Below are 15546 nucleotides of genomic sequence, written 5' to 3'. Positions count from 1 at the left end.
TGCTCCCACTACAACAACAGCTGCTCCCACTACAACCACAGCTGCTCCCACTACAACAGCTGCTCCCACTACAACAGCTGCTCCAACCACAACCACAACCACTGCTGCTCCCACTACAACAACAGCTGCTCCCACTACAACAACAGCTGCTCCCACTACAACAACAGTTGCTCCCACTACAACCACAGCTGCTCCCACTACAACAGCTGCTCCAACCACAACCACAACCACAGCTGCTCCCACTACAACCACAGCTGCTCCCACTACAACCACAGCTGCTCCCACTACAACAACAGCTGCTCCAACCACAGCTGCTCCCACTACAACAACAGCTGCTCCCACTACAACAACAGCTGCTCCCACTACAACTACAGCTGCTCCCACTACAACCACAGCTGCTCCCGCTACAACCACAGCTGCTCCAACCACAACCACAGCTGTTCCCACTACAACCACAGCTGCTCCCACTACAACCACAGCTGCTCCCACCATGACAGCAACTGCCCCAACCCCAACAACTGAAGAACCAAACACAAACACTGCTGCTCCCTCCACAACTACGTCTGCCCCAACCCCAGCCACAATCACAGCTGCTACACCAACACCCACAGCTGAACAAACAAATCCCCCCACTGAGGCATCTACTGTACAAGCTACAACTGAAGCTCCTGGTCCAGTATATGCTGTTCAAACAACTATTATTCACGAGTTTGTTGAGCAGCTTAGAGATAGAAACAGCAAAGAATTTAAGGACCTTGAGATAAGAGTCACAGAAACAGTAAGTGCCATACTTATATGTATCTTGATGGTCTCATGTACAGAGATAAAAAACTATTTATATTCAGCTATTTAAATGTATATGTTGTTCTTATGGTTGTACTTAATTTTTTGTCCTACAGTATGACATAATCTACAGGAAAAGATTCGGGCTCCTCTTCATCCGTAGTTATGTTATTGAATTCAGGTGAGATTCAACATTTTTGGATTTTACTTTTCTTTCTAGATGCTGAGTGGTGGTGATTTTAACGATGATTCAAATTATTTCATGGGAAAAGAGCTATATTTATATATACTGCTACTTTTTATTTTCAGTTTTCCTCAACTTGTTTCATTTATGGTTATATTGCAGGGCTCCACTGACGCGCGCACAAAATAATAATACTATAGCAGAGGTGGGGTTGTTGTTCAATAGAACCACACCAGTTGAAGAACTCCCAGAGAATAAAGTTGTACAAGAAACCTTGATCCAGGCTATAAACAGCACTACCTTCAACGTCTCATTTGTACCTGGCTCTGTCGAAATAATACGTAAGTAAACAAAGATGTAACACTTTACAAAAACAGGGCAATGTGAGTTTTTATTTAAGCAGTAATGTTTTTACTTTCCTTCATTCCATGTTTCTGTTTTAGCAGAGACCCATTCTTTTACAAAATAAGCAATGGCTAACTTTTTAAAATGTATTATTCTAAGTTTCTTAAGAACAAAATAGAGGCAGAAAGGAACCTTTACATTTGCTACTTATTGAAATAACTTGTAGCATTTTCTCAGTAGCTCCTTTCCTGTGATAAAGATAACTCTGACTTGAACTTAAGACATTTTTAAAGGTATTCTTTATGACAATAATATCTCTGTTACTTCTTTACACTTGTTTCTGGCAGGCACACCTTTGACTACCGCAGCACCCATAACAAATTCTACAGTGGCTAACATCACTGCTGCTATAACCAATTCTTCAACAACTACTACAGCTAACCCACCCACTACCAACCCCACTTCCAATTCTACGGTTACTGCCATCACTGCAGCTACAAATGCTACAACCAATTCTTCAACGACTACTACAGCTAACCCACCCACTACCAACCCCACTTCCAATTCTACGGTTACTGCCATCACTGCAGCTACAAATGCTACAACCAATTCCTCAACAACTACTGCAGCTACACCAACAACCACTTCCACAACCATCACCACCACAACTACAACAACACTAACAACCACTTCCACAACGACTACACCTACAACTATGGAGTCAAGAGTAACAAGGACACTGACTTTTAGGTCTGCTGGAGAGACCTTCACAATTGATTTGCTCAACCCATCATCTGCAGCATTTAGAAATCGAGCAAGTCTTTTACAGTCCAATGTAAGTCTCAATTCAGCTGGTTTAGAAGTATTTGAATTACTGGTTTTACTAAAAAATATATATTTTAACTTAACTATTTTTAGGGTAGAAAAGAAAAAAAGAAAAACCCAAATACTTTTCTTCAGAAAATAAAAACAAAATAGACCAGAAAGTAAAAAACGAATGATTGTGAAAGTCCAGAGCCATGCATGCATTAGAGATTTCTTTGCTGCATCATATGTAATCCAAATTGTTTTATTATACTTTCAGCATTTTAACAGCTACTGCAGGAGCCTGGCATTGTCCCCTCATTTTGAATTGGGGGTCTTCACATAAAAAAATAACAAATTAAGTCTTAATCCCTGATTATAAAAGAAGAACCACTGTCTAATTTATATATTGATACACATATACAGATAAATTTAATTATGTTTTGTCCAGTTTTCCTTCTTCAGGTGTGTTTGCTTGTCAGTCTCAAATTTCTTTTTTTTTTTTTTTTTTTCAGTCTCAAATTTCAGTGAAATGCTACACAGACTAAAAAAAAACCTGTTGTACCTTTACTTTCTGAAAAACTGGGGGAGGGTGGAGCAGATTAAAAAACAAAAGGGATAAGGACTGACAATCTTTTATTATGCCAATAAGCATGGAAGGTGGCTAAAAAATGAAAGCAAAACAAAATTTTGCATTTGTGTGAAATATTTATGAAAATGTAGATATATCTTGTATCTCCATATACAATTATATATATATATATATATATATATATATATATATATATATATATATATATATAAAATATATACAATATTCACTGTTTCCCCCCCCCAAAAAAAAACAGTGAATGAATTTTAATTACATAAATATTTGCAATTAAACTTTGACAATCTTAAGATAAACCATTTATGGAAAACTCATTTTTGTCTGTCTGCAGCTTGAACCACGCTACAAGCAGGCGTTTCCCACATTACGTGCTTTTATGGTGACTTCATTCAGGTATGATTTGCAGATAAATTTGGAATATTGTTAAATATAAATTTGGAAATAATAACTGATATTTTATTACTTTTGCAGCAACGGATCAATCATCAACAACATTATCCTTCAATTTCCATCAGCATCAGCTCCTAATAGTACCCAAATTGCAGAAGTTTTGATCAACGCAGCTTCAAGCATCACGGCTTTCAACATTGACACGGGTTCTGTTTTTGTGGATGGCGCATGTAAGCTAAATAACATTCACATCACAGCACATATAAATAGTAAATTATACAAAATCTGCAATATCACAGAGGCCTTTGTTGAAATAATGTTGTGTGTCCCCTTTTCTATACCTACAGCGATGTCAAGTGGAGTAAGCCACAAGATCAGCCTCATCACTGCTTTCAGCATGGTCCTGTTGTCATGGCTTCTGTCAAGCCAGCAATAACGTCTCTGCTGGTTTCCAGAGGAAAATCTGCTGGAAAACGTCAACTATTACTGGTATAAACAAGGACGTTGTTCCAATTGAAAAACCAGGAATTACTCTTGCATTTGAACTTTTAAACAATTATTTAAACTTGATTGTGTAGAACAAAAGTTACTTCAATGAAAATGTCAGGCTATTAATTTTTTTTGTCAGTTTTGTCTTATTTATTGTTGCAAAGTAAATTGATATGTAACAGTGAAATAATTTATCATCTTTAAAAGTAAATATGAAGGTAACCCTCTTAGACCCCAATGCGTTCTCCTAGATTTGTGCTCAAATGGTGACTGTTCGTGCAATTCTTAAGAATTCTCTCAATGACTATTTTAAGGCAAACCAAACATAAGCTGTCCTACGTGATTGCCCAGTTTTCCTTTTTCTTTTCAATGTATTCCTAACAAAAATACTCTGTATTCAGTATTCTGTAAAGCATTGTCTTTTTTGCCTTTTTACCTATCCATGCAATACAAATAAATGAAAAAACATCTTAGAATTCATTGTTTTATTTGAAAATTAGCAGCAGTTCAAACTTGAAGAAAGCTATATGTGTTGGTGTTTTTGTTAGGAGAATTGATATACACAGAGAAACACAGTTGTGTCTCTTTCCTTTTAAGCAAGTTTCTCAGCATGAAAGGGCACAAAAATAATGTGACAGGTTATTTTCCAGGTTCAGCAGTTTTATTTTTAGATTCACTCATGGTAAAACATTCCAATACTAAAGATTGATATCACATCAGAAACACTCATGGCATACAATAGTTTAAGACTATGCTAAATATGGTAAATGTTTTTTGGTAGAAGCTCGAAGAAGGAATTGCTTTTCACAGTTAATGCACCGTTTGACTAAAGAGCACCTTTTAGGCAGAACTTTTAAGGTCAGAGAGGCATGTTGGCTTTGACTACTCCACCCTCCTTCTAACCCCTAAGCCACATCAGGTTGTCCACTAACAATAAAACAATTTGAACCTCTTTCAGTAGTGACATTCCTAATTCTAAGCTTATCTGTTGCAATTTTACCATGAAATACACTTGTTTTTACCGCTTACAAAAATTAATCTTGAAAGTTCTGATAAGTTGCTATACCTTTCTACCACCACAAAGGGTATCTGGACCCAACTCCACAATCTAGCAGGGAGAGAAGCCAATGACTACAATAGCACCACTTCCTGACAAATCTTACTGAGACGTTTCAACAAGGTAGAAGCTTTCGAGTGAAACCTTGAAAGCTTGTGAGATCAGGATGGTCTCACGAGGCTAGCTTTCTTATAGACCAAACTAAAACTCTAATTGATAATTACTTTAGCTGTTTCTTTGACCCAGTGTCTACAGACCTGCCAGGTCACATATGATCTTGGGAGCAGCATGGTAGTTTAAAGGAAACAAAGGAAAAATAAAAAAAATGACACACAGGACGAGGAGAGCAGGAGATAAGATAAGAATTACCCTTATTGTCCCACAGTAGAGAAATCACATAACACAGATGTTACATTTGAAAAGCACAATTACACACTAGACGAGTAAGGAGTAACAAGCTAATCTAAAATTAAGTTCTAAAGCAACAGAGAATGAACTTATCATAAAGGTAAAATAAAAATACATATAAAGCATTGTATAATATGGCATACTCAGATATTAAATGCAATGTTCAATTTAAACAAAAATTACAGCAGCTGATTTACACAACAATTTGAGAAAAATATGCAATATGCATGATTGTATAAGTAACACCCAGATTAGCTAAAGTGTGTGCAAATGAACATTAGTATTTGAGAGACAATGATTTATGATTAGATCAGAACCTGTTCAACCAATGGAGAATGGACAGAGTATCAGGCACTGGTACACAAGGAAGTAACAGGCATGCAATGGAAGAATCCAGCTGAAAACAAAGAGAAACCAGTAACTTAAATAGCAGGTGAAACAGGTTAGGGTCATGAGCTTAACTAGTTGGCACAGGTATGCCGAGCTTCATGAGCTTTATAACAGAGAGCGTGAATGATCACAGAAACAAGGAATCAGCTGGACAGAGACTAATTAACAGAGACAGAGCTGAGAATCAAGTGGAGGAGATAAACAGAGATGAAAAGGAACAATTCCAAAATTAACAAAGAAAACAACAAAAAGAATGAACTACAAGACTAAGCACAAAGGAAATTAACTAATAAGGTAGCATCCATGTAATAGTAAAGAACCCTGAACTTGACAAAAAGTAAAGGGAATTATTTATACCCACACAAAAGAAAACCAAAACACCTTAGGATCATGACAGCATATCTTGGTTATTTCTTTTAATTTTGGTGATTATGACTGACAACTAATGAAGACCCAAAATTCAGTATCTCAAAAAATTAGATTACTTGAGAGCAATACAAAAACAAATTCCAGAGATGTTGCCAAAACTGAAAAGTATCAGCAATTACAGCACTAAATATTTAGCTGGGGCTCATTTTCCCTGGATTACTGCAGCAATGTGACCTGGCATGGAGTTGATCAGTCTGTGGCGCTACTCCGGTGTTCTGATTGTGGCCTTCAACTCTTCTGCATTATTAGATCTGGCGTATCGCACCTTCCTCTTCACAATACCTCATAGATTTTTTCTGGGGTTAAGGCCAGGCAGGTTTGCTGGCAAATTAAGAACAGGGAAACCAAGGTCCTTAACCAGGTACTGGTAGCTTTGGCACTGTGTGCAGGTGCCAAGTCCTGTTGGAAAATTAAATCTGAATCTCCATAATTGTTCAGCAGCTATTGTTCAGCAGCTAAAACTTCCTGGTAGACGGCTGTGTTGTTGACCTTGGACCTCAGACAACACAGTGAACCAACACCTGCAGATGGCATGTCACTTCAAACCATCACTGACTGGAAACTTTACACTGAACCTCAAGACACATGGATTCTGTGCCTTTCCCCTCTTCCTCCAGACTCTGGGACCTTGATTTACAAAGGAAATGCTAAACTTACTTTCATCAGAGAACATAACTTTGGACCACTCAGCATCAGTCCAGTCCTTTTTGTCTTTAGCCCAGGCAAGATGCTTCTGACGCTGTCTCTTCTTCTAGAGTGGCCTGACACAAGGAATGCGACAGTTGAAACCCATGTCTTGCCCTCCTTGTGCAAGGTATTAATGGTCGTCTATTTGACAACTGTCAAGTTACAGTCTTCCTCATCATTGTGTAGCCTACAGAACTAGACTGAGAGAGGTATTTGCAGGTTTTTTAAGGTAATTAGCTGATTAGCTGTGGTACCAGTATTGGACCTTTTCACGATATTCTAATTTTCAGAGATACTGAATTGGGGGTTTTCAAAGTTCAAATAAATGTACACTAGAAATATATCAGTCTGTGTGTAATGAATGAAATACAATATACAAGTTTCACTTTTTGAATGGAATTACTAAAAAAAAAAAAAAACACTTTTTCATGACATTCTAATTACATGACCAGGACCTGTATAAAAGGATTGTGAAAAAAATACACCATCTATCCATTCTATGGTTTTGACATAATGATCCTGTCTAGATATAACTGTAATCATTTTACTTTACTCTCAAGTAATAAAAAAAAAATCTCCTACCGCAGATTGCACTGTATTATTATACATTACATTATTGACGTACATCAAAAAGATGAAGATTAAACTGAAAACTTTATTAAACACCAAGTACAGCTTCAAAACCTTGGATATGTTCAAACTATGTAAAAGTCTGGAATTTATTAACCACGACTGCAAGCCATGCTCACTTTAGACAGCAATTCAAAATCACCTCATTTCTAGCACTGCCTTTGTAGTGTTTGGTTATATATTTTGGTATGACACACAGGAGAGTGTTTCAAGCCAGGGGCATAAAGTTGATGTTAGTCTTTGCTTACCTAACTGAGCAATGCAACATTTAAAATTTTACAAGTGGGTATGTAACCAATGATGAGCTGAGTAAAATACTGTTAAATTCTTAATGGTTTATTTCAGATGTGGGATTCTATTTAAAAATGTATAGATAATAAGTTGGGGTTTTGGATCCCATGCCTGTCTTAAGGAATCAATATTTCTGAATTTAATGCCCCAAGACTTCTTCCTGACGATATTTGTTTAGAATATTGTTTAGAACTTGCCATGATCTGAATTTCTCAAAACAACAGTGCCATCTAGTGTTGCAAATGTGTCAATGTTTGTATAACTCAAGACAGGATGGCCAAGTGTGCTATAGAGCGCCTGTCTATATATGTGACTTATGTACTAGTTTATTTTTCATTAGATACTGACTTCTTTGCATGTATATCTCAGAAACCTTTAGAAATGTAAATACATCTGTTTAAAACACTGAATCTTTCCTATATTTTTCCTACACTTGTAGTCGTACTAAGTAGACCATCAAGGAGTGGACATTCCCGTTTTTAAAGCTCCGTAATAGACATCTGGAAGTATTTGGAGTAAATTGATCTGCTGTTCCTTGTGTTTAATGTCACAGTTTTTAAGAAAACTTAAGCATTTTTTTTTACATACAAACTTTGATCTTATCTTAATCTTAATCTTATTTTTGATTTTTTTTTTTTTTGGTCTAATAGGTACCTTTCTCTGAACCAACTTACCAGTTCTTAAAATTGGAAACATGAAAACCACAAACTGATTGTACCAAAGAGTCAGAATAAGAAGTACTGGTAGGAAAAACCACTCTATGTAGGCTGGTTATGGCCACTCATTTTCCTGGACAGGGAGGGGCTCCTGCTCAGACTCATGAGGTTTACGCAGACATGCATTAATCAAGCATAATATCACTTTGGGCTCAATTTTGATGAAGGAATAACATCATAACATGGTTTAAAGGTTGGAAATATGAATTTTGCATGATAAAGGCCCTTTAATATTGTTAATGTCAGACATCTGTTTTGTCTGTAAATTGCCTCTTGCCTCTAGGTCCATGCAAAACATGGGATTTAGCCTCTGGTTTCACACGCTTATTGCACTTTCTCCTTCTTAGTGTCTTTTCTCCCCTTGCATGCAGCAATAGACCAAGACTAGACTTTTAAAAGCATTTTTGTTCCTCATTCCCTTATTATTCAATTCAATTCAATTCAATTCAATTTTATTTATATAGCGCCAAATCATGAAACATGTCATCTCAAGGCACTTTACAAAATCAAGTTCAATCATATTATACAGATTGGGTCAGATTATACAGATTGGTCAAAAATGTCCTATATAAGGAAACCAGTTGATTGCATCAAAGTCCCGACAAGCAGCAGTCACTCCTGGGGAACCGTTGAGCCACAGGGAGAGTCGTCTGCATTGAACATGGCTTGTACAATAATGATTTGCATTATTGTTTTTACACATTTATCCTATTCACACTGTGTTACTTTTCCCCAAATTTTGCATTTAGCTGTTTTAAATGAAAGGTCTTCTACAAAATTGGATTTATTTAAAAGTTTTTCTTTGTGCCATTGTATGAATAAAAACTTTAAACTCATTAAGCATTTTCCCCCCATTTCTTTTAATTCTGTATGCAGATAAACCTTAGTATAGCTGAAAGTGACTCAGTACTAGTGATGAATAAAGAGTTTTTTTCTAGAGTCACTCATGACCTTTTAGTCATTCTGATGTTAAATAACCAAATTATTTCAGATAAATCATTAGAACTTGCTTCAATCTGACGAGTTTATTTTTCCTTTAATCGGTCTGTCTGGAACCACATGTTAAAACTATTCCTAAAACTGAATATCTTCCAACTGCTGATAACCGAAGATATCTTTCAGTGAGTTGGGTTTTCATTAAATATAGTAAACTGTAAAGCAGCAAGATAATACTCCTGCAATTGCAGCTGATGTTACTGTAATAGAAGTTTTTTTATATTTCTTGTAGTGAAATGACGGTATTTATTTGCTGAAGCAGATTTCTTTATAGTTCAATGTATGAATTAAACATCCGTTTCAAGTGTAATTTAACTCATTTTAAATTTCTCCAGTTACAGCTGGACACAGTCAGAGGCAGATGATCATATATCTCCAGTCAGTTAACTGCTGCCTGTCCCCCAGAATGAGCTGGAGGATGTCGCTGAGGAGATGGATCTCTGGCTTCTCTCCTGGACCTGTTGCCTCCATGACCCAATCCCAGATAAGAGGAAGACAATGGATGGACAGACGGACGGACGTCTCAGAAAGGTAAAGTTATTTTGTTTTAAGGGTAAAAGCTTTCTTGTAGTCATGAACATATATGAACATAAATGTTACCTTTATACATGCTGCATAGGATTTGATCAATGCATGTCTAAGAGTTTGTGTGTGTTCTTGTACTTGCAGCTGAGTGAGAACACATTTTGCTCAATTTACTAATAAAATTAATCCTCTAGTAAATCTTCTAGAGGATTTGTCGTTCCTCACTTTTATTCTGGGCTAGTGGTTAGGTTTAGCACCATGGTGTCAGTTAGGTTTAGGTTAGGTATAAACCTGTAATGGTCAGGGTTAGGTCATAGAAAGGCTTGAATTTTAAAGAAAGTCTGGAAGAAAAGGCACAGTCCTTACTGTACGTCAATCGTGGTTGTGTGTGTGTGTGTGTGTGTGTGTGTGTGTAATGAATTTTACTATTTTTTTTACATTCTCAGGTCACTTTGAAGACAGCAGACACACACGCAGCAGGGCCTAATGAAATTGTGGTGTACTGGTGGAAAATGGTGAAAAACAAACGTATGTTTTACATTTCCGACATATATTCTGTTATATTGTGGACCCAGAGCAAAAACTTATTTTTCATATTTCTTCTGTTCCATGGTGTTGCTTTCACAAGTCCTTGAATAAATAATAATTTGAAAAAAGAAACAAAAAACAAAACGAGTTCTAGTTGGGGTTAGTGTTGACTTTTTGTGACCCTTTTGGTGATCTCAAATATGTTTAATTTGAACCTGATCCGACCTGTCATAAGAATTTCAAAGTGAATTAACAGATTTCTGAACATAATGTGTTTGTGCTAAATTTGGATTCTCCGAAGCTGTCATTATGGCAGACAAAAGATGACATAACAGCCACACCTCAAACATTTTCTCACTGATAATTTACATGCAAGAAATTTTCCTTGCAACTTGTTTGACAGGAAAATAGTTAAATATTTAAAAATTGTATACACAGATAAATTTTGTTCTGTTTAAGAGTTGCTCTGTACATGAAATCAACACCCACGAGAGACCTTTTTACCTACTAGAAGTGGTGTAAAGTCTGACAACTTCTGTGAAAATCCAAGGAGAATCTCCAGGAACTCCAAAGTAATGCAAAAGCTATTTTCACCTTTTTTATTTATACATTTATATGGATACAACACAGTTTTATAAAAACAAAATGTATTAACATTTTGACTGGTAAAACTGTAAGATTTCTATGCATACAACTCAAATTGTCTAAGTTGTTCACTTAAGCGGAACAAAGAACTAATATTTCTCAGGATTGTGTAAGCAGTATAGATGTATGTAACTTGAAATTAGAGGCTGCAGAGCCGCATTCTTTATTTTGTCATTCCTGAGACACCTGCAGTTGTTTGAAAAGAAGGTCCTTACCTGCGTCATGCTAGTAATAACATGCAGCTTATATATAAGGCTGAACAAAGCTGTAGAAAAACAAGAGTTTCAGGAGTAGCAGGAGAAATTTACGGAACTTTGGACTTTACTTACTGCTTTAGGTAAGTCTAGCGTTAACATTTAAATTTGTATATATCTAGAAATAAATATAGCTCAAAACCTATTGTTTCAAGGTTTGAGATTTGTTGTGGTTTTATTAACATTTATGTAAAATCCAGTTTTATTTATATGAATGTTTAAAAATCTAAATTTTTCATATATTGAGTAAAATAGGTTTCATTATTTCAAGGTTTATTATATATATATATATATATATATATATATATATATATATATATATATATATATATATATATATATATATATATATATATATATATATAGTTTTAGTTTTTTTAATCATTTTAATTTTTCAACCATCCAAGTTATAGGATGCTGCAAAAAACTGATTTTGTTATTTTCCCCATATTGTAAAAAAAAAAAAAAAAAGTACATTTCCACTTTTTGTTAAGTTCATATTTCAGTAGTTGTCTTTGCAAATGTTGGTCAACTACAAAAAATAGTATGTGCCCTATAAATGTTTTAATAACAGACAATAAATAGATAGATAGATAGATAGATAGATAGATAGATAGATAGATAGATAGATAGATAGATAGATAGATAGATAGATAGATAGATAGATAGATAGATAGATAGATAGATAGATAGATAGATAGATAGATAGATAGATAGATAGATAGATAGATAGATAGATAGATAGATAGATAGATAGATAGATAGATAGATAGATAGATAGATAGATAGATAGATAGATAGATAGATAGATAGATAGATAGATAGACAGACATTCAATGTAAAGGAAAATGCAGACTAAAGTTTCAGTCAATTCATGTACTTTTTAAGAGGGGGTATCTTGAAAATGGGTTATTGAAAACTTAAAGGGGAATACTTAATTACTCAAAACTGTCAGAGACACCGAGGCTGTCTGGCTAGAAGCATCAAAAGGACCAGGTTTAAATACAATCTAAAGTCCTGGTGTATTACATAACAAATTAACATTATCACTATTATGACCTTAAAGCTGCTGTTACAATGCGTCGTTGTTTCTTCCCATTTCCTCAGTGTATCCAAATCCCCCCTAACCTGTAAGCTGTACATTTTTAAATTAACTGAAAATATTGTGAAACATTAAATATTCTCTTTGGCAAGGAGCATAGGTCTTATGATGTGCTCCTCTTTAGAAAAGTGGGTATTTTCTGGGATGAAGTCAGTAATTTTGCAGTAAATTACTGCATGATAGCAGTCTACAGCACTTTGGCAGTGATTTTCCTTCTTCCATCTTCAATAACTGAATCACTATCTGGGACACCTTAGTGCTCTGTACATTGTGTCTGAGTGCATCCAAGTAGTCAAATATATACCAGCTCAAGTAATGCAAGTGATAGATATGGTGCATCTAATTTGCATCTCGAATGCTGTCTAGTTTATGAACACAAAATAATCACATTTTTTGATAATCACATTTTTTAGATTATCAAGATTAATAAGCAAGAGTATCAGATGCATACCAAGGCAATTTAGGAGTGTTATTTACTTAAAACTGCTTAGCTTCACATTAAGAAATGTGATAGTGTGATGGGGTGTTACTTATATTTTACCAAAACGTTTAGTGTTTTTTTTTTAAAAATATATAAATATATATATATATATATAAAAAGTTTTCTGTGATGCAAGCTGTGGACTTAAAGATAAAATCAGCCAATATTTCTTCTTTTTGGGTTCCAGAATGGAATTGGGCTCCTAAAATGAGAGACGAGTTAGTAACTAAAAAGCAGATGAGTGACACCCTATTTTACCTACTGTATGAGTGTATGTATGACAATATGTTCCTACCCATTGTAACATGTTGCTGACTGAAACTATCAGAACCAAAAGCCAACAAAATGTATTTTATGACAAACTAAAACAAATAGGTCTTCCAAGAAATTCTAATTAATTATTAGAATAACAAAAGATTTGGGAAAACAAGTGCAAAAATTTGTGGAAGCAACATCTGAAACTTATTTAAATATTGTTTATTTTAGTAAATACTTAAATCATTTAAATATTCAATAAAGGTACCTTACTCACAAACTTGAGCCAGCTAGGTATAGCTGAATAAGTAATTAGTAAACAACACACAGGTCTAAATCATTTTCAAATCTTTAAAATTTTGAGTTCACTGAACAATTACAATATATTTGTAATAAACTATTTAGTTTCTATAGCAGGACAAATATTGAAAAAGCAAACAGAAAATGTATTGGCTTTTTATAACAACAAGATAGTATTTATTTCAAGAAATTTATGTGTTGTTGTTTTAATATCTTTTTATGATGTTGAAGTGTTGCATTACAGTTATCAGTGATTACAATTTTGTCATTTGTTCTTCTCTTAACCTTGTCACTATTGCAAAGAGTGACAATGTTAAGTTAAGTATTAAAGTTAAATATGGATTATGTTGCTAATAGGATTCAGTGTTGTTGAAGCATAATGGTGCGTATAGCATTTGTGATGCATTAATGTTTGAACAAAATGGTTGTTGTGCCTAATATTACAGAATAAAGACGGACAAGCTATGGGTCCGGAAAAAATCTTACCGTTGCTACTAATACTAACAGGTAAGTTGGGGATTTGTGGAATATCAGTGCTTAAATGCATCAATATATGACAAAAGACTAAGTAGAATGCATTCTGCTCCACAGCTAGAGCTGCTCCAAACATGTCATTATCTTATTCAACCACAACAGCTGAAACAAGCAGTACAGCTGCTCAATTCACAACCAACGCTGATCAGACGACAGCAGCTACAAATACTCCAACCACAACTACTGCTACACACACAACTACTACAGCTTCACCCACAACTACAGCTGCTACAACAACTGCAGCTCTTCCAACCACAACTACAGCTGCACCCACCACGACTACAGCTGCTCCAACCACAGCCATTCTCACCAAAACTACAGCTGTTCCAACCTCAACTACAGCTGTTCCCACCAAAACTACAGCTGCACCCACAACTACTACAGCTGCAACAAAAACTACAGCTGCTACAACAACTACAACTGCTCCAACCACAACTACTTCTGCACTTACAACAACTACAGCTTCACTCACAACAACTACAGCTTCACTCACAACAACTACAGCTGCTCCCACTACAACTACTGCTGCACCCACAACTACTAAAGCTGCTCCAACCACAACTACTGCTGTTCAAACCACAACTACAGCTGCACCCACAACTACTACAGCTGCTCCTACCACAACTACTGCTGCACCCACAACAACTACAGCTGCTCCAACCACAACTACTGCTACTCCAACCACAAATACTGCTGCTTCCACCACAACTACTGCTGCACCCACAACGACTACAGATGCTCCAACCACAACTACTGCTGCACCCATAACAACTACAGCTGCTCCAACAACAAATACCGCTGCCCCAACCACAACTACAGCTGCTCCAACCACAACTATATCTGCACCCACAACAACAACGGCTGCTCCAACCACAACTACAGCTGCACCCACAACAACTACAGCTGCTCCAACCACAACTACTACAGCTGCTCCAACCACAACTACTACAGCTGCTGCTACCACAACTACAGCTGCTCCAATCACAACTACTAAAGCTGCTGCTACCACAACTACAGCTGCTCCAACAACAACTACAGCTGCTTCAACCACAACTACTACAGCTGCTGCTACCACAACTACAGCTGCTCCAACCACAAATACTGCTGCTTCCACCACAACTACTGCTGCACCTACAACAACTACAGCTGCTCCAACCACAACTACTGCTGATCCCACAACAAATACTGCTGCATCCACCACAACTACTGCTGCACCTACAACAACTACAGCTGCTCCAACCACAACTACTGCTGCACCCACAACAACTACTGCACCCACAACAACTACAGGTGCTCCAATCACAACTACTAAAGCTGCTGCTACCACAACTACAGCTGCTCCAACAACAACTACAGCTGCTTCAACCACAACTACTACAGCTGCTGCTACCACAACTACAGCTGCTCCAACCACAAATACTGCTGCTTCCACCACAACTACTGCTGCACCTACAACAACTACAGCTGCTCCAACCACAACTACTGCTGCTCCCACAACAAATACTGCTGCATCCACCACAACTACTGCTGCACCTACAACAACTACAGCTGCTCCAACCACAACTACTGCTGATCCCACAACAAATACTGCTGCATCCACCACAACTACTGCTGCACCTACAACAACTACAGCTGCTCCAACCACAACTACTGCTGCACCCACAACAACTACTGCACCCACAACAACTACAGGTGCTCCAACCACAACTACTG

At 36.4% G+C, this 15546-nt stretch overlaps 1 protein-coding gene and 1 long non-coding RNA gene across 2 annotated transcripts; both read left to right on the top strand.

Annotated features, from left to right (window-relative positions):
• The first annotated feature begins 433 nt into the window (after positions 1 to 433).
• Positions 434 to 4081, top strand: LOC105923951 (integumentary mucin C.1). The gene is made up of 7 exons (XM_036146921.1): positions 434 to 778; positions 900 to 964; positions 1130 to 1308; positions 1660 to 2147; positions 3058 to 3119; positions 3198 to 3346; positions 3464 to 4081. Exons 1-7 carry the CDS (start codon positions 491 to 493, stop codon positions 3550 to 3552), a joined length of 1320 nt encoding a protein of 439 aa, XP_036002814.1. The 5' UTR covers positions 434 to 490; the 3' UTR covers positions 3553 to 4081.
• A 7118-nt stretch (positions 4082 to 11199) lies between these two features.
• On the top strand, positions 11200 to 14030 carry LOC118565818. The gene is made up of 3 exons (XR_004932620.1): positions 11200 to 11244; positions 13746 to 13806; positions 13891 to 14030. It is a non-coding gene; the product is annotated as an uncharacterized LOC118565818 (long non-coding RNA).
• Positions 14031 to 15546: the final 1516 nt, after the last annotated feature.

Source organism: Fundulus heteroclitus, chromosome 14, assembly GCF_011125445.2.
Source record: "Fundulus heteroclitus isolate FHET01 chromosome 14, MU-UCD_Fhet_4.1, whole genome shotgun sequence".
Lineage (NCBI taxonomy): Eukaryota > Metazoa > Chordata > Actinopteri > Cyprinodontiformes > Fundulidae > Fundulus > Fundulus heteroclitus.
Note: the sequence above shows the minus strand (reverse complement) of the source record. Positions and strands in the feature narration are given on the sequence as shown.